The following is an 18,820-nucleotide window of genomic DNA, read 5'->3' as shown; positions in this document are numbered from 1 at the left end:
CACAGCAGTAGGTTATAAGCGCAAATGTTCCAAAATGCAATCAATTAGCGGATAAGCGCTGTTCTCCAAAGTGACTGCAAATATGACTATGCATGTAATGTTTTATTATAAAGGTGCATTTTTGTGGGTTAAATTATCAACCCAAACTTGAAACTCACACAAAGCCTATGAGTGCCAGTCAAGTTCTACACCGGTTATAAAGTGGATTAATGTGCTTAATTGTAAGAAGTTATTTGACCACTTTAGTTGTGATACAAAGCTTATCAAAACATACAGTATAGGTACATTGGCTAGGATACATGCGGTGTGAGACTATGATTTTATAAAAGTCGCAAAAGAAGGTTGTTTTGTTTCTTGCCTTGAGGCGCAAGCTGGGTGTCATTCACAAGTGATGGGCTTATTTGTCACCCATCCGACTATTCTTAATTGAATGGTGCCTTTACATACAGTACCAGTCAAAAGTTTGGACACACCTACTCATTCAAGTTGTAATCTTTGAAATATGTTTTTAACAGTGAAGACATCAAAACTATGAAATAACACACATGGAATCATGTAGTAAACAAAAAAAGTGTTCAACAAATTTGTTAAAGTAGCCACCCTTTGCCTTGATGACAGCTATGCACACTCTTGGCATTTTCTCAAATTTTGATTTGTTTGAAGAAAAAAAATGTTGGTTACTACATGATTCCATGTGTGTTATTTGATAGTTTTTACGTCTTCACTGTTATTCTTTAATGTAGAACATATTCTAAATAAATAAAAACCCTTGAATGAGTAGGTGTGTCCAGACTTTTGACTGGTACTGTTTAATAAGTAATATATTCGTTTTGATTTAGAATGTCTTGGAACAGGGGCATGGGAAACAATTATAATAAAAGAATTGCGAATGGAGGGCGCTTTTCCCATGATTCATTTTCACGTTAGCCAGGTAGGCTATACTCCTGTTGTAAAGCGAAGCAATGTGCTTAATATTCGGAAAGGTGAGAAATAAATGTAGTAGGCCTTGTCTATAGAAGGCTGGTGGGATCCTCCTGTTTTTAATAGAGGCCATCACTCTGTTTTCTCACGCAATTGCATAGCTTATAGAAATGTTGCACAACATTAGGTCATGGGCACTCATGAAGTGTTTGATTATATTTCCGAAGACATTTGCATTGATGTCAGAGTGATTAGGGGGACAATAGAGTGCTGAGTACCAGGCCGTTAGCTAGTTTGGTAGGCTACTAATCACCATCAGCAGCATCAGAGCTTGGAGAAGCCTAATTACCGTGACTAAACGGTCACGTGGAATTTGACGGCCGTATTGACTCGTGACCGCCGGTGTGGCAGTATGGTCACCATAACAGCTCTAAGTGTGATCTTTGACCGTCTAACTTTCTCCCTCATCATTATTCACAATTCATTCTGAATTATCTGTAATCATGGTAACATCCACATGAATGTAGAAGTTTTTAGGAACATATTCTAAACATATACAATTCCTGTTCGGTGGATGTGTAAGATCCAAAATGATTGATTTACCCCTCTTACATGTGTGGTCTTTGTAAATGTCTGGGAGAGCCTTTTGCTTTCTCTCTACAATCTTACCACTGATTTGCACAACTCTCTAGGGTAATCTGACTTGTCCATGGGATGGAGCCAAACCAGGCAACTAGACTAAGTGTTAAGACAGGCTTCATAAAATATCTGTATAAGGAATATAAAACAGATTGATCGACAATCAGCCTTCTAAGTTTAGCAGGGAAAACAGTCTGGGTTGACATTGAGATAATAACACTCGCCCACTGTTGGCTCTAAAAGTTCAGCTTATTATCAACTATTGTACCGAAGTACTTATACTTCTCCGCCTGTTTTATGCTCTGGTCACCGATGGGGATTGCCTTTGGAGCTGATGGTTGCTTCCTAAAATCTATGATTAGGCCTTTGGTCTTGGTGACATTCAGATCCAATAAAGAAAGAAAGAAAAATAAATAAATAAATGTTTGCCCGGGCTGCGTCTCAATCCGCTGCATCCGCCTGTTGGCTTTCTGCATCTGCGGTGGTGACTGAGCTACAGCTGTGTTTGTCAGACCATGAGACATCCCAAAAATGGGTCTTCTAACAAAAACGTATGTAGCGTCCGAACGGTATGGTCTATAAATATACCACTCTATGGAAAGGGGAGACTCTCACGGACATGATGGTGTTCTCCGTTTTGAGCTAGGATCCCCACAAGTGTTACAGGACTTGTCTGAAGTCTGTAACGCTGATGTGCCAACTTCAGTCTGTAGCATCCGAACCGTTTGAGCTACAAACTAATATGACCTCCACTATGGAAAGGGGAGACTCTCACAAACACGATGGTGTTCTCTGTTTTGCTCTACGACAAGTGTCACAGGACTCATCTGAAGGTAACCTATACAAACAAATGGAAGTGTAGAGTTAGTTTTGTGCAAACAAACAAATGTTTCCTGAGATATATTTATTATGGATCCCCATTAGCTGCTGTCAAGGCAGCGTATGTTATCATGTGTGTGTATGCATGTGTCTGTGCCTATGTTTGTGTCACTTCACAGTTCCCGCTGTTCCATAAGGTGTACTTTTACCTGCTTTTTAAATCTGATTCTACTGCTTGCATCAGTTACCTGATGTGGAATAGAGTTCCATGTAGTCATGGCTCTATGTAGTACTGTGCGCCTCCCATAGTCTGTTCTGGACTTGGGGACTGTGAAGAGACCTCTGGTGGCATGTCTTGTGGGGTATGCATGTGTTTCCAAGATGTGTGCTAGTATTTTAAACAGACAGCTCGGTGCCTTCAGCTTGTCAATTCCTCTTACGAAAAAGTAATGATGATGTCAATCTCTCTTCCACTTTGAGCTATGAGAGATTGACATGCATATTATTAGTGTTAGCTCTCAGTATACAGCCGAGGGCCAGCCGGGCTGCCCTGTTCTGAGCCAACTGCAATTTTCCCAAGTCCTTTTTTGTTGCACCACTGAACACTACTGAACAGTAGTCCAGGTGCGACAAAACCAGGGCCTGTAGGACCTGCCTTGTTGATAGTGTTGTTAAGAAGGCAGAGCAATGCTTTATTATGGACAGACTTCTCCCCATCTTAGCTACTGTTGAATCAATATGTTTTGACCATGACAGTTTACAATCCAGGGTAACTCCAAGCATTCATTTTGAGATGTAGTTGAGGTTTAGGCTTCAGTGAATGATTTGTCCCAAATACAATGCTTTTAGTTTTGGAAATATTTAGGACTAACTTATTCCTTGCTACCCACTCTGAAACTAACTGCAGCTCTTTGTTAAGTATTGCAGTCATTTCAGTCGTTGTAGTAGCTGACATGTATAGTGTTGAGTCATCCACATACATAGACACACTGGTCTAACTCAAAGCCAGTGGCATGTCGCTAGTAAAGATTGAAAAAAGCAAGGGGACTAAACGGCTACCCTGGGGAATTCCTGCTTCTACCTGGATTATGCATGAGAGGCTTCCATTGAAGAACACCCTCTGTGTTCTGTTAGACAAGTAATAGCTCTTTATCCACATTATAGCAGAGGGTGTAAAGCCATAACACATCAGTTTTTCCAGCTGCAGAATATGATCGATAATATCAAAAGCTGCACTGAAGTCTAACAAGACAGCCCCCACAATATTTATCTCAGCCAATCATAAGTCATTTGTGTAAGTGCTGTGCTTGTTAAGTGTCATTCTCTATATGCCTGCTGAAATTCTGTTGTCAATTTGTTTACTGTGAAATTGCATTGTATCTGGTCAAACACCATTTTTTGCAGAAGTTTACTAAGGGTTGGTAACAGGCTGATTGGTCGGCTATTTGAGCCTGTAAAGGGGGCTTTACTATTCTTGAGTAGCGGAATAACTTTAGCTTCCCTCCAGGCCCGAAGGCTCATACTTTCTAGTAGGCTTAGATTGAAAATGAGGCAAATAGGAGTGTCAACATCGTCTGCTATTATCCTCAGTAATTTTCCATCCAGATTGTTAGACCCCGATGGCATGTCATTGTTGATCGACAACAATAGTCTTTTCACCTCTTCCACACTGACTTTACGGAATTCAAAAGTACAATTCTTGTCTTTCATAATTTGGTCAGATATACTTGTATGTGTAGTTGCTGGCATGTCATCCCTAAGTTTGTTTATCTTGCCAATGAAAAAGTCATTAAAGTAGTTGGCAATATCAGTGGGTTTTGTGATTCAATGAATGATGGAGCCGAGTTGGCATTTTTCCCCAAAATTTCATTTAAGGTGCTCCAAAGCTTTTTACTATCATTCTTTATATAATTTATCTTTGTTTCATAGTATAGTTTATTTTTATTTTTTATTTAGCGTAGTCACATGATTTCTTAATATCACATACATTATCAAGCATTTCACACATATTATCCAGATACTGACTGTTAACACTTGGTGGTCTATAGCAGCTTCCCACAAGAATGGGCTTTAGGTGAGGCAGGTGAACCTGTAGCCATATTACTTCAACAGTATTTAACATTAGATCGTCTCTAAGCTTTACAGGAATGTGGCTCTTTATATAGACCACAACACCGCCCTGTTGGCATTTATGTATTTTCAGTAGATGTCATAACCATGTATTGCTACCACTGTATCATCAAAGGTATGATCTAAGTGAGTTTGAGTCAGAATATGAATCTGTTACAAGCAAGTTATTGACTTCATGAACCTTGTTTCTCAGGCTGCATGTGTTCATATGGGCTATTTTTAGCACTTTTCTGGGTTGCTTGATTGTTTTTAATGCTTTACTGGGAAGCTTATCAGAAGTAGACTTGATAGTGCAGGGTGAGCTGCACAAAGTGGTCTTCCTATTAGGGCACACCGCCTCAGTGCTAACAGTATAACTCTGGTTCATAGGCTCATGATTACTGCATCCAATAGCTGTTGGATTAACAAAAGTATTCAGGGCAATTAGAGGGACATAAATTAAGTTACCTACGTTGTGTTTGCCAACGCCCTGAGGATAATGTGCATTTGATGCAGCATTATGACGACTCATTGTCCCAATGGTAGGGATTAACTGAGCTGGTGTTAGGTCATTGATAAATCATTGTTTCAACGCATCCTTGAAATGCGTTGTCACGTTTCTTCAAAATCGAACCCAGAAGCAGACCAGGACAAGGAGAGTAGGAAGAAGGTGAGTATTTATTTACAAGTGAAAGTGAATGGTTAGATATATCCAGGTGGCGTAGCGGGCAGCGGTGGTGAGTTGATGGGAGTAAATAGGTGGATCCAATGGGGAAGCGGAATCCTCCGACGACCAGGCGGGAATGGGGTAAATGATCCGGGTGAGTAACTGAAAACAAAACAAACGGAGGTAAGTTTAAGGCAAGCAATACGTAACAAACAACAAAACAAATTCTATCCAACTTGAGGCTGATACTCTGGCACAACATACTGTTCATGGCTAACGATCCGGCAGGGAATGGATGTCAGGTCCGGGCTTATGAAGAGGAGAGATGATGATCAGGACCAGGTGTGCAGATAGCTGATGGGATACAGGTGCGGGTAATCAGAAACCCCAACTGGCTACATTGCCCGGCAACCAGACAGGGTGCGTTCCAGGACGCCGGAAAAAACACTCCAGGACAGAACATAGGCAAAAAACAGACTTAGGAAACGGGATTCGTGACGGGTACCCCCCCTCCGACGAACGCCACCGGGCGGACTACCCGGAGCGCCAGGGTGGAGGCGGTAAAAGTCACGAAGCATTACGTAAATCAAGCTTCGTAAAATCCGTAGCACCCTGTAAAGAATCGAAAGCCAAGCTCATCAAGGGCAGGGGATACTTGTTCTTGACCGTAATATCATTCAAACCCCGATAATCAATACACGGTCGAAGAGAGCCATCCTTCTTGCTCACAAAAAAAAATCCTGCTCCCAGAGGTAATGACGAGGGCCGAATGAGACTTGCAGCTAGAGACTCCTTGATGTAGGTCTCCAAGGCCTCACGTTCAGGTCGAGAGATACTGTATAACCGTCCCTTGGGAAAGGCGGCTCCAGGAAACAGATTAATCGCACAGTCATAAGGTCGGTGGGGAGGAAGGGACTGAGCCTTCTGTTTACTGAATACTTCACCCAACTCGTGATATGTTTCTGGAACCAGGGACAAATCAGGAGGAGCAGAGTCACTGACCTGACTGGAAACGGCAGGAGAACAGGCAGTCCTAAGACAGTTAGCATGACAATCAATGCTCCAACTAGTTACCTTACCCGTCACCCAATCAAACGAGGGATTGTGTTCCTTCAGCCAGGGGTAACCAAGAACCAGAGGAACATGGGGCGAGGACAGAATGAAGAAGGAGATAAACTCTGAATGATTCCCCGACAACAACATCTTAACCGGTTCAGTCCTCATAGTGATCCGTGCCAGACTACTGCCGTTCAGAGTGGTTGCTTCAATGGCTTCCGGCAATTGCTCCTTGGAAAGCCCCAGCTGTTCCACCAAGTCGGCATCAATAAAGCTGCCATCGGCACCTGAATCGCTAAAAGCGTTCATCTCTAAGCTCTGATCCTTATTCATGAGGGTCGCAGGAAAACGGGGTCTGACAGGATTCTTGAGAGGTTGAATCTGGCTCGCTAAAATTCCTCCCAAAACTAGCGAGCCGAGCAGTTTAACGAGCGCTGTGGACAAGCGGAGATGTAATGTCCTGAGCTACCACAGTAGAGACAGCTGTTGGTCTCACGTCTACGTTGGCGCTCCTCCTTAGTTAGCCCGTATCGCCCCACTTGCATTGGTTCAGGATCTGGTGGCAAGACCCCTCCACTAATCCCGTGTGGGGAATAATGATCAACCCGTTCTGGTCCACCTCCTGACCCGAATGGTAACCGAGTCTCAGATTGATTAGATGGACCCCACTGCTTCTCCCTCCTCTCTCGAACTCTATTATCTACCCGAATAGATAAAGTGACCAAGCTGTCTAGGTCACTAGGCTCTGGATAGGATATCATCTCGTCCTTGAGTTGCGCCGACAACCCCTGGTAAAAAGCCGCTTGTAGTGACTCCTCATTCCAACCACTCTCCACAGACAATGTCCTGAACTCGATCATAAAGTCTGCCACACTGCGAGCTCCTTGGCGAAGAGTGAACAAACATTTAGCTGCGTCCTTACCTCGGACTGGATGGTCAAAAAGCCTTCTCATCTCTCCCGTGAATTCCTGGTATGAAGCCATGCAGGTCCCCTGTCGTTCCCAAACGGCTGAAGCCCATTCCAGAGCTCTTCCACGCAGCAGTTCAATAACAAGGGCTATCCTAGCCTTGTCAGTGGCGTAAGAATGGGGCTGCAGATCAAACACTAACCCACACTGCATAAGAAACGAACGGCATCTTCCCAAATCCCCTTCATATTTATCAGGCGTACCTTGGGTTCACGGAAGGAAACCGCATCAGACACGGCAGGTGAGATTGGTGAAACAGGTGGTAAATGAATCGCCAGCAAACTGAGCTGATCCTGGATTTGTGTCAAGCTAGCAGATAAGTTCTGGATTGCAACCGCTATCTCCTGTAGCGCCGTCTTGTGTTGTCCCAATGTCTTCCCCTGCTGGGTAATGGCATGGCAAACGGAATCCAGGTCCGCTGGGTTCATTCTTGGCCGGATCGTTCTGTCACGTTTCTTCAAAATCGAACCCAGAAGCAGACCAGGACAAGGAGAGTAGGAAGAAGGTGAGTATTTATTTACAGGTGAAAGTGAATGGTTAGATATATCCAGGTGGCGTAGCGGGCAGCGGTGGTGAGTTGATGGGAGTAAATAGGTGGATCCAATGGGGAAGCGGAATCCTCCGACGACCAGGCGGGAATGGGGTAAATGATCCGGGTGAGTAACTGAAAACAAAACAAACGGAGGTAAGTTTAAGGCAAGCAATACGTAACAAACAACAAAACAAATTCTATCCAACTTGAGCCTGATACTCTGGCAAAACATACTGTTCATGGCTAACGATCCGGCAGGGAATGGATGTCAGGTCCGGGCTTATGAAGAGGATAGATGATGATCAGGACCAGGTGTGCAGATAGCTGATGGGATACAGGTGCGGGTAATCAGAAACCCCAAATGGCTACATTGCCTGGCAACCAGACAGGGCGCGTTCCAGGACGCCGGAAAAAAAACACTCCAGGACAGAACATAGGCAAAAAACAGACTCAGGAAACGGGATTCGTGACATGCGTGGACAGAGTTCCAGGAGCCAAGATGATTTGGATGGACACCGCCATTCCTGTAGAGTATCTTCTGTTTCCAGAAGGTGTCAAAGTTATCTATAAAAGTGACTCCAGCAGAGCTACAGTAATCGTTTAGCCAGATGTGCAATGCCAGTAGCCTGCTGAATCTTTCACACCCACTGACCAACGATGGTGCTGGACCTGAAATGATTGGCCGTTTTTTGGAGTCTTTTAATGCTAAAATCAGTTCTTTAAAATCCATTTTCAGATGTTCCGAGCTAGCCTTCCTGATGTCATTTGACCCCACATGGACTACGACAGTGTCAGCTCCCGGCATCTGTTGTAGAACAGTCGGAAGCAGCCTTGTGATGTTCTGTACTCGAACTCCTGGGTAGCACCGGGTTTTTGCCTTGGGAACCGAGATGTTTCTCACCATAGAGCTGCCTATGATGACAGCTGGCGATGTTAAGTGGGCCGGTCTCTCAGGACAGACACTTCAAAACCTTATTCCTTATGATTTTTTTTTTGTTTACTCTTTTTTGCTATTTATGAATGAGTTATTCAATGCCTTTCTATGGGCTATAGTAGTAAAGACTAAATTCAATAAATGATCAAGTAAAACTAATTATTAAGAAATGGAGACCTAAAGGGGTCCTAAAATTCTAAATCAAATAGCTAAATGATCCATGATATGACTACCTTAAAACAATTCCATATGTTAGCTTAGTCTTATTTATTTATTATTATTAAAGAAGGTTGACTAGAGGCTGGCACAGTGGGAGCTGGCCATTTTACTGTGTGCCATTGTTATCACAGGGCCAGTGACAATTGTGACTAAGGCTGTCACAATTACAAATGGCAAGGCCTCACTCCTCCTCCTCTTTCTCTATCTTTGCCAGGCCATGCCAACCCCCTTATGGATACATCTGCACTAACACCACCCACCCACCCTTAGCCTGCACCCACCAACCCCAGCCACCATAACTACCATGTCTTTACAGGCAGGACTCTTCTACCAGGGTGTGTGTGTGTGTGCGTGTGCGTGTGCGTGTGCGTGTGCGTGCGTGTGCGTGTGCGTGTGTGTGTGTGTGTGTGTGTGTGTGTGTGTGTGTGTGTGTGTGTGTGTGCCGTTTTGTGCCGTGAGAAAGAGAGAGAAAGGGTGAAAGGAGAGGGGTTAAGTGACGTTATCTTTGTGTTTGTGTGAGAAGGAGCAGGGTTGTGTGTGCATCTGAAAGAGAGGTTGGGTTGTCACTGTCAGCCTAGTTCCTGTTGCAGAGAGAGACAAGCGTGAGCCCATGTTGGGGTGTAAATTGATTTCTGGGAGCCAGACCCTTAGTAAGAACTGGGAGCATTGAGGTGGAGGGCAACTTTTACAGATGAAAAATCATCACTTTCCTGTGTGGCTTCTAGTCTCGAGGTTCACTGTCTTCCACAGAAAAATTGTGGGGAAAAAAGTGGATCGCTCTATAAAAGCGGATCGCTCGATAAAAGCAGATCGCTCGATAAAAGCAGATCGCTCTATGAAAGCAGCACAAGCCGCGCCGACGACTTGGGAGCTGTCCACCAATGTGGTGCTGAAACGAGACACACTTTCAATGTAGCTCACTACATTCTCTCTCTCTCTCGCTTTTTCTTTATTTTTATTTCTCTCTCACACACATAGTTATGTAACAGCAACAACTGACTAAATGAATCAATGGATCGATATCTAAAAGAGCCGATGTGTCGATAACTGCATAGGCCTAATGCATCCATGTCGGATTCAGGTTTCCTGTAGAGTTGGAAATAATGGAATTCTAATTTTGGTAGCCTACATTTTTTTTAAAAATTCGAGCAGCGCTGCAAAATTAATTTCTCACAGAAAATAACATATTTTGTTTCCTCTTGCTGAGAGAAGCAATATTATCCCACCCACACCATGTGTCAAAACGGCTGTCCATCTCATTGTTACACTTGGAACTGTGACAGCAGCAAACCCAGAGCTGGCCAGCTGTAGGCTACGCATCTGGCTAAGAGGCGGGCATGGGCTGGTCTGTGAACGCCCGCGTGGAATAACTTGTGTAGAGAAGGAAGGAGGGAGGTGGAGTACAGAGCAGTAGTGTAGTGTAGAAACCGCGTTCTGCCTTCAGTCTCTGGTCCGCGCAGTCTGAGCTCATCAGCCAGCGGTTGGAGTAGAGCTCTGCTTGACGCGCAAAGAGCAGGTCATCAGGCTACTCCCCTACAATGCGCTGCCTGTCAGCGGTGCGGCAACAGCTGTAGCTAGCGCGGTAGAGCGGCACGTCACTTTCATGGTCTCTCCAGCCAAAACTGCACTATCTTTGGACAGTTGGCTAAGTGCGCTTCTTCAGAGAAAGGCTGTTGGTGTCCGGTTTCCCTGAATACCTCTCTCTCTCTCTCTCTCTCTCTCTCTCTCTCTCTCTCTCTCTCTCTCTCTCTCTCTCTCTCTCTCTCTCTCTCTCTCTCTCTCTCTCTCTCTCTCTCTCTCTCTCTCTCTCTCTCTCTCTGGCTGGCTCTCCCGGTCTCATCGCGGGGGGCTGGCGTGTGATCTGATCTCCGACCTGTCCTCGCGACTCACCGGGAGGGGGGACACGACACAATCACCACCCAACACGCGCTCGACTGGGGCCAGGCTGTGCGAGTCACGGATCGCTCCCGAGTCGCCCCGCGCGCTCGCCCTTGGGCTTGCGCCCATGGAGGGGGACGTCATGGACAAACTGGGGGACATGGCCTCGGTGTATGAGTTCGACCCGATCACCGGGAACATCCCCGCTACTAAAGTAGAGATCACCGTCTCATGCAGGTAAGTTCTTAACCCCGAGTGGACCGGTAGACTCTGATCTTCAGTTCTAAGTTCTTCCAAAATTGTTCCAAAGCTGTGCTATTCTTAACCGCAGTGGTCCGTGGTCAGTTTTGGACGTTCACGTGTAGGAATATCCCAAAGGTTTTCGTGTACGCTGTGATGTTTTTAAAAGAACATACCGTTAGTTTTACATTTGATAACACACCACTTAGCAAGTCGTCTTCAACTACTGTTGAGTCCTGACGACTGGCCGCGCGTTATGGTGAGGACAGATAGCCTATGGATCGTAGAAATACAATGAGTGTACAAAACATTAAGAACACCTGCTCTTCCCATGACTGGCCAGGTGAATCCAGGTGAAAGATAAGATCCCTTATTGATGTCACTTGTTAAATCCACTTCAATCAGTGTAGATGAAGGGGGGGAGACACGCTAAATAAGGATTGTTAAGCCTTGAGACAATTGAGACATGGATGTGTGGCATTCAGAGGGTGAATGAGCAAGACCAAATATTTAAGTACCTTTGAATGGGGTATGTTCAACTCAGTATTAGGAAGGTGTCCTTAATATTTTGTACACTCGGTGTATAGTCGTGTGATTGTGCATAGCGTCAGTGCAAGATCGGGTCAGTGCGGATAGTTCGGGTAACCATTAATCAACTGAGATCATTAGCAAGCACACTGTAGCAGTGTCACATAGTCAATTCAATATTAGGAAGGTGTTCCTAATGTTTGGTATACTCCGTGTAGGCTAATGGATACGGGAGACTCACTGAGAGTGGAGGGGTTTTGGGTGGGACTGCTATCTGCATTCGACTAAGGTAGGCTGTGGCTGAATAATACAGGATAGGAAGTTACAGCTGAGATGTCACTATCGCAAGTGCTGTTATCTTTTTCACATCAGCTTTTAAAAAAAAATAGGGATCAATTCTTTCATTGAGGAAAGTTACACTTGGATTGAAAAAAATGTGTCATTTAAACAGACATGTGCTCTTTGTTTGTTATGTAATTATCACTGTGCTACAGTGCCACTTTCCATCCAGCCGCTCTCCAGAACCTAGCTGGATGAATCACTTTTAATAGATCGGCTGGCTGCACTGTGTCACCATGTATTGGCTAATTATTTAGTTGTTGTTGGTGGTGAATTATGCTCCAGTGTAGAGTACAGGTTGCAGGAATACGTGCACTTTGATGCACCCGCAGTGCACGGTATGTTTGAGTGTGAGTCTGTGGATCTTTAAGTGATTCGAGAGTCCGCTTAAGTCCACTTTGCAGTGTGTGTGTGTCAAAATCAAATGACATTTTATTGGTTGTGTACAGTACACATATTTTGCAGATATTATTGCAGGTGCAACAAAATGCTTATGTTTCTAGCGCCAACAGTGCAGTGATATCTAACAATACAAAACACACAAATCCATAAAATAAAAATTAAGAAATTAAGAGATATGAGAACGAGAAATCAGTCAGGAATATAAATATGTATATAAAGTGTGTGTACAGCAGTAGTTATATATGATGACTAGAATACAGTATATACATATGAAGTGGGCAAACCAGTACGTAAACATTATTAAAGTGATTTGTGTTCAATAACTATGTACAGTACGTAGGGCAGCAGTCTCTAAGTTGCAGGGTAGAGTACTGGGTGATAGCCGGCTAGTAACAGTGACTATGGTTCAGGGCAGTGTACAGGGCGGAGGCCGGCTAGTGGTGACAATTAACAGTCTGATGGCCTTGAGATAGAAGCTGTTTTTCAGTCTCTCGGCCCCAGCTTTAATGCACCTGCACCGTGGCTCGGGTGTCTGAGGTCCTTGATTATCTGCTTGGCCTTCCTGTGACACCAGGTGCTGTAGATGTCCTGGAGGGCAGGCAGTGTGCACCCGGTGATGCATTAGGCTGACCCCACCGCCACCCTCTGGAGAGCCCTGCGGTTGCGGTCGGTGCAATTGCCGTACTAGGTTGTGATACATTCCGACAGGAAGCTCTCAATGAAGCATCTGTAGAAGTTTGTGGGATTTTTTCTTCTGCCCCCTGAGATTGAAGAGGTGCTGTCGTGCCTTCTTCACCACACTGTCTGTGTGAATGGACCATTTCAGATTGTCAGGGATTTGCACGCCGAGGAACTTAACGCTTTTCACCTTCTCCACTGCTGCCCTGTTGATGGGAGCATGCTCTCTCTGCCTCCTGAAGTTCACGATCAGCTCCTTCATTTTGTTCATTTTTATACGTTGGAAAAAATCCCCCAAAAACTGTTTTTGCTTTGTCATTATGGAGTATTGCTTGTGTTGTGGTTAAATGCGGTGCTTCGCGCTTTCAGTTTTGTGCGAATGCTGCCACCTCTCCACAGTTTTAGGTTTGGATAAGTTCCAATAGTCACAGTGGGAACAACAAAATCCTCTATGCACTTCCTGATGAACTCGGTCACCAAGTCAGTGTATAAGCCAATACTATTCTCAGAGGCAACCCAAAACAGTTCCTAGTCCACGTGAACAAAACAATCTTGAAGCATGGATTTCTGATTGGTTAGGCCAACGTTGAACTGAGCAGTTCTTACCACAGGTACTTCCATTTTAAGTTTCTGCCTTAAAGAGGGGGGGGGGGGCAGCAATGTGGAGGCGTCATCTGATTTGCTGAAGGGTGGGTGGGAGAGGGCCTAGTCGCCACCCCGGAAGGGAAAGGAGCAATTGTGAAGAGTGCTTGGTGCGCAAGTAGCACAGGAGATGTTGATAGAATTTCGGAAGCGTTTTCCTCAGATTTCCTATTTTAAAAGGTCGGATGCGAGAGTTTTTACTCACTAAAGTAACAACACAGTTTGGTGAAAGACTTAGTAACTTAGTTGTAGTCACAATGTGGTTATCTATATCTACAAACAGTTATATTCTACCGTTTTTACATATTAACTTATTTCCGGATGTCTTCGAAACTACATACAGTGCACTATTTCTCAACGTCATATGGAGAACTGGTGCTGCCTAGCTGGTTCCAGCTGGCTAACGTTAGCTACTAGGCATGCTAGAATGTATTTACATTCCAAACCAAGTGTTGGCGCTGGGGAGCTACTATGTACAGTTGAAGTCAGAAGTTTACATACACCTTAGCCAAATACATTTATACACAGTTTTTCACAATTCCTGACATTAGTTCTAGTAAGAATTCTTAGGTCAGTTAGGATCACCACTTTATTTTAAGAATGTGAAATATCAGAATAATGTTAGAGATAATTATCTTTCATCTTTTATTTCTTTCATCACATGTTTTATTTCTTTCATCACAAGTTGACATAAACTCAATTAGTATTTGGTAGCATTGCATTTAAATTGTTTAGCGTGGGTCAAACGTTTCGGATAGCCTTCCACAAGCTTTTGGGCCATTCCTCCTGACAGAGCTTGTGTAACTGAGTCAGGTTTGTAGGTCTCCTTGCTCACACATACTTTTCAGTTCTGCCCACAAGTTTTCTATGGGATTGAGGTCAAGACTTTGTGATGGCCATTCCAATACCTTGACTTTGTTGTCCTTAAGCCATTTTGCCACAACTTTGGAAGTATGCTTGGGGTCATTGTCCATTTGGAAGACCAAGCTTTAACTTCCTGACTGATGTCTTGATATATCCCCATATTTTCCTCCTTCGTGATGCCATCTATTTTGTGAAGTGCACCAATCCCTCCTGCAGCAAAGCACCCCCACAACATGATGCTGCCACCCCCGTGCTTTATGGTTGGGATGGTGTTCTTCGGCTTGCAAGCCTCCCCCTTTTTCCTCCAAACATAACAATGGTCATTACGGCCAAACAGTTTGATTTTTGTTTCGTCAGACCAGAGCACATTTCTCCAAAAAGTACAATCTTTGTCCCCATGTGCAGTTGCAAACCGTAGACTGGCTTTTTTGTGGCGGTTTTGGAGCAGTGGCTTCTTCCTTGCTGAGCAGCCTTTCAGGTTATGTCGATATAGGACTCGTTTTACTGTGGATATAGATACTTTTGTACCTGTTTCTTCAAGCATCTTCACAAGGTCCTTCGCTGTTGTTCTGGGATTGATTTGCACTTTTCGCACCAAGGTACCTTCATCTCCAGGAGACAGAACGCGTCTCCTTCCTGCGCGGTATGGCGGCTGCATGGTCCCATGGTGTTTATATTTGCGTATTATTGTTTGTACAGATGAACGTGGTACCTTCAGGCGTTTGGAAATTGCTCCCAAGGATCAGCCAAACTTGTGGAGGTCTACAATTATTTTTCTGAGGTCTTGGCTGATTTCTTTTGATTTTCCCATGATGTCAAGCAAAGAGGCACTGAGTTTGAAGGTAGGCCTTGAAATACATCCACAGGTACACCTCCAATTGACTCAAATGATGTCAATAAGCCTATCATAAGCTTCTAAAGCCATGACGTTGTTTTCTGGAATTTTCTAAGCTGTTTAAAGGCACATTCAACTTGACCCACTGGAATTGTGATGCAGTGAATTAAGTTAAATAATCTGTCTGTAAACAATTGTTGGAAAAATTACTTGTCATGCACAAGCAGATGTCCTAACCGACTTGCCAAAACTAGTTTGTTAACAAGAAATTTGTGGAGTGGTTGAAAAACGAGTTTCATTGAATCCAACCTAAGTGTATGTAAACTTCCGACTTCAACTGTACATCCACAAAGAAGAAATCATATACATTCATATGTAAAACTGCATCTCCTTCACGTGTTTGTTTGGTTTTGGCAGTCGAGCGAGTGGGATTATACTTTTTCGTTGATTGTAGCAAGTGCTGTAATACCCACATAGTGCAGTAATACCCACAAGGACGGGGTTACGACTCATTTGTCTGCAAAAAAAAATGGCCCAGTACATCATGTGCTCCCACCCATCCAGGACATCTACTCGAAACAGTGCCTGAGGAAGGCTGTATTAAGGACCCCACACACCCTAGCCACAAGCTGTTCTCTCCCTTACTGTTGTGCAGATGGTATCAGAGCATGAGTTCTGATAGAAACGGTCTCTGAGCCTTTTGGTATCTACAAGCCATCAGACTGCTGAACACTTGTACTGGACTGACCACCTGCTTTGATTGTCCACACCTTAACAAATATGCACTCATTCATGCACACACCCACACAGACATACACAAACACACATATACATTCATGCTACACACACACACACACACACACACACACACACACACACACACACACACACACACACACACACACACACATCACATCACAACTGCTGCTGCCAGACTCCTATTATACTGCTCAATTAATACACTTGCCCCCCCTTCCCCAATACACGTGTAAATATTGGACCATAAATAGTGCCTTCCTGTATTATACTTATGCTTAAATGTTTATTCTATTCTACTGCTATTTACTTTGTTTTGTATTCTTATTTTGTATTATTTCTTGGTGTTCTTGCATTGTCGACAAAGGAATCTACAAGTAAGCGTTTTGTTGAACGACGTATACCATGCAAATTGTGTACACACGACTAATAAAACTTGGAACATGAGCTGAAAACCAGCTGCTGTGCTGAGCGTGAATGTGAAGCCTGCAGTCTTTATTTCCTACCGACCTACCAGTACATCGGTACATCGTGAGTGTCAGCAGTGAAGGCGATAAGCCGGGTAAATTCAATGTGGACTTACCTCCCTACGGAGTGAGTCCACTGACTAAATCAAATTACAGCATTTAGCTGAATGATTGAGTCAAAATTGCGCAACATCAAGCAGAATAAGACCAAATTGCACCCCACTGGGCACACACTGGTTGAAACAATGTCGTTTCCATAGCATTTCATTGAATTTACGTTAAACCAACGTGGAATATATGTTGAATTGATGTCTGTGCCCAGTGGGGGTCACACTTAAAAACGCACTCTTTCAAGTGTGGGTGGGTGGCCCCTCTACCTCTCCATAACTCTCTTTTGTTAAATGTAGGTGTTAAGAAGCACTCAGCCAAATGGAGTGAGTCCACTGACTAAATCAAGACTTAATCCATTTGGCTGAGTGCTTCTTAACACCTATGTTTAACAAAGAGAGTTATGGAGAGGTAGAGGGGGTGCAATTGGGTCTCATTATGCTTGAGGATGTGCAATTTTGGCTCGATCATTCAGCTAAACGCTGTAATTTGATTCAGATGCAGTGGCACCTTTCCTTGTCCCATTGTATTGTACTGCTGGGGTGACTCATCTCTTTTGAGCGGTTTGATTCCATTGGCTTTCAGAGAGTGTTCCAGAAAGATGAGGATATGGGAAAACGTGTGTGTGTGTGCGCGCGTGTGCGCGCGCGTGTGTGTGTGCGTGTGTGTGCGTGTGTGTGTGTGTGTGTGTGTGTGTGTGTATAAGTGATGCGCGGGTCAGCTGTTTGTTCACCCGCCCCGCAATTGCTAATAACCCATCCGCAACCACCAGACTATATGTGATAAAATGAATGTCTGAGGCCCGCACCCGACCTTAACCCACAAATTAGTTGATTGAAAATGCTCTGTAGGCTGCAGTCAGAGATGTCAGAACGAGTTTCGGACAGGGGGTGCAGGATAAAAAAAAATGTAAAGCCTAATTTAGGTGTTTTGATTTCTGACATTTTGGTAGGCAATTTGCTAGTGAACTCGTCTATAATTAGGTACATGCAGCTTCTCTTCTGTCGTTACTGCTATAGAAGACTAAATTAACTGTTGCTCACCAGAATGATATCATAAATCGATGAATGCTTCAAACTATGCAACCTCTTAAGGATTGGACCCTTTTTTTTCCAATTTCGCCTAAAATGACATACCCATAGATAACTAACTGCCTGTAGCTCAGTACCTGAAGCAAGGATATGCAGATTCTTGATACCATTTGAAACGTTGACGTTTGTGGAAATGTGAAAATAATGTAGGTGAATATAACACATTAGATCTGGTAAAAGATAAATCAAAGGAAAAAAAACATGCGTTTTCTATTTACTTATTTATTCCATCATCTTTGAAATGCAAGAGAAAGGCCATAATATAATGTTGCAGTTTGGGAGCAATTTATATTTTGGTGTGTGTGTGTGTGTGTGTGTGTGTGTGTGTGTGTGTGTGTGTGTGTTTGTGTGCGCGCACAAAGGTTCAGCTGGATTCAGGGAAGCATTGCAATACTGCACAGTATTTTGTATGAAGTCTGCCCAAATCTGGCAAATTGGTCAATTGATACATTTTCAAGTACATAACTACAGGGAACATACATTTTGTATTACCATATAATTTTTGTAAGTTTACACACTCCCAGGAATGTCGTACATGATGGATCATTAGCTTATACAATAACTTTCACACAACTAGATGGCCGGGCGGGGTGGGTGTGGTGCCAGACACAGTAGGGGTTCAAACTGTAGAACCCAGCTCCTACATTTGAATATAAAAATAGATTTTATCAAACAAAACTATGCTACATTTTTATCTCTGGGACTCTCAGGATGACAAATCAGAGCAAGATTACTGACTGTAAGTACATTATTTACCTGCAGAGGTGAATGTATCAGACCAGTTGCCGTGATAAAATGTTGTTGTTGTTGTGCACTCTTGTGAGGCTAGTTGGACGTACTGCCAAATTCTCTAAAAATACATTGGAGGAAGCTTATTGTATAGAAATGAACATTAAATTCTCTGGCAACAGCTCTGGTGGACATGTCCATGGGAGGGAATAGCGGGGGGAGCAGGTAGCTGATTAGTGGTGGCTATTTAGCTGCCTGATGGTCTGAGGGTAGAAACTATTGGCCAGTCTTTCAGTTTTTGCCTTGATGTTCCTGCACTGCCGCATCTGAGTGATTGAATCGGGGAGAACAGGGCTAGGGTGGCTGGGGTCCCTGATGATCTTCTTGGCCTTCTTGTGA

The 18,820-nt window shown here is 43.8% G+C and overlaps 1 protein-coding gene across 1 annotated transcript in view; it reads left to right on the top strand.

Annotated features, from left to right (window-relative positions):
* Positions 1-10,711: 10,711 nt before the first annotated feature.
* The window catches only part of LOC139413236 (copine-5), a 191,594-nt gene continuing 183,485 nt past the window's right edge, over positions 10,712-18,820 (top strand). Inside the window, exon 1 of the mRNA XM_071160376.1 lies at positions 10,712-10,979. Within this exon, the coding sequence (XP_071016477.1) occupies positions 10,870-10,979 (110 nt within the window). The 5' untranslated portion in view covers positions 10,712-10,869. The remainder of the gene's footprint in view (positions 10,980-18,820) is intronic.

This window comes from Oncorhynchus clarkii, chromosome 7 (genome assembly GCF_045791955.1).
Source record: "Oncorhynchus clarkii lewisi isolate Uvic-CL-2024 chromosome 7, UVic_Ocla_1.0, whole genome shotgun sequence".
NCBI lineage: Eukaryota > Metazoa > Chordata > Actinopteri > Salmoniformes > Salmonidae > Oncorhynchus > Oncorhynchus clarkii.
Note: the sequence above shows the minus strand (reverse complement) of the source record. Positions and strands in the feature narration are given on the sequence as shown.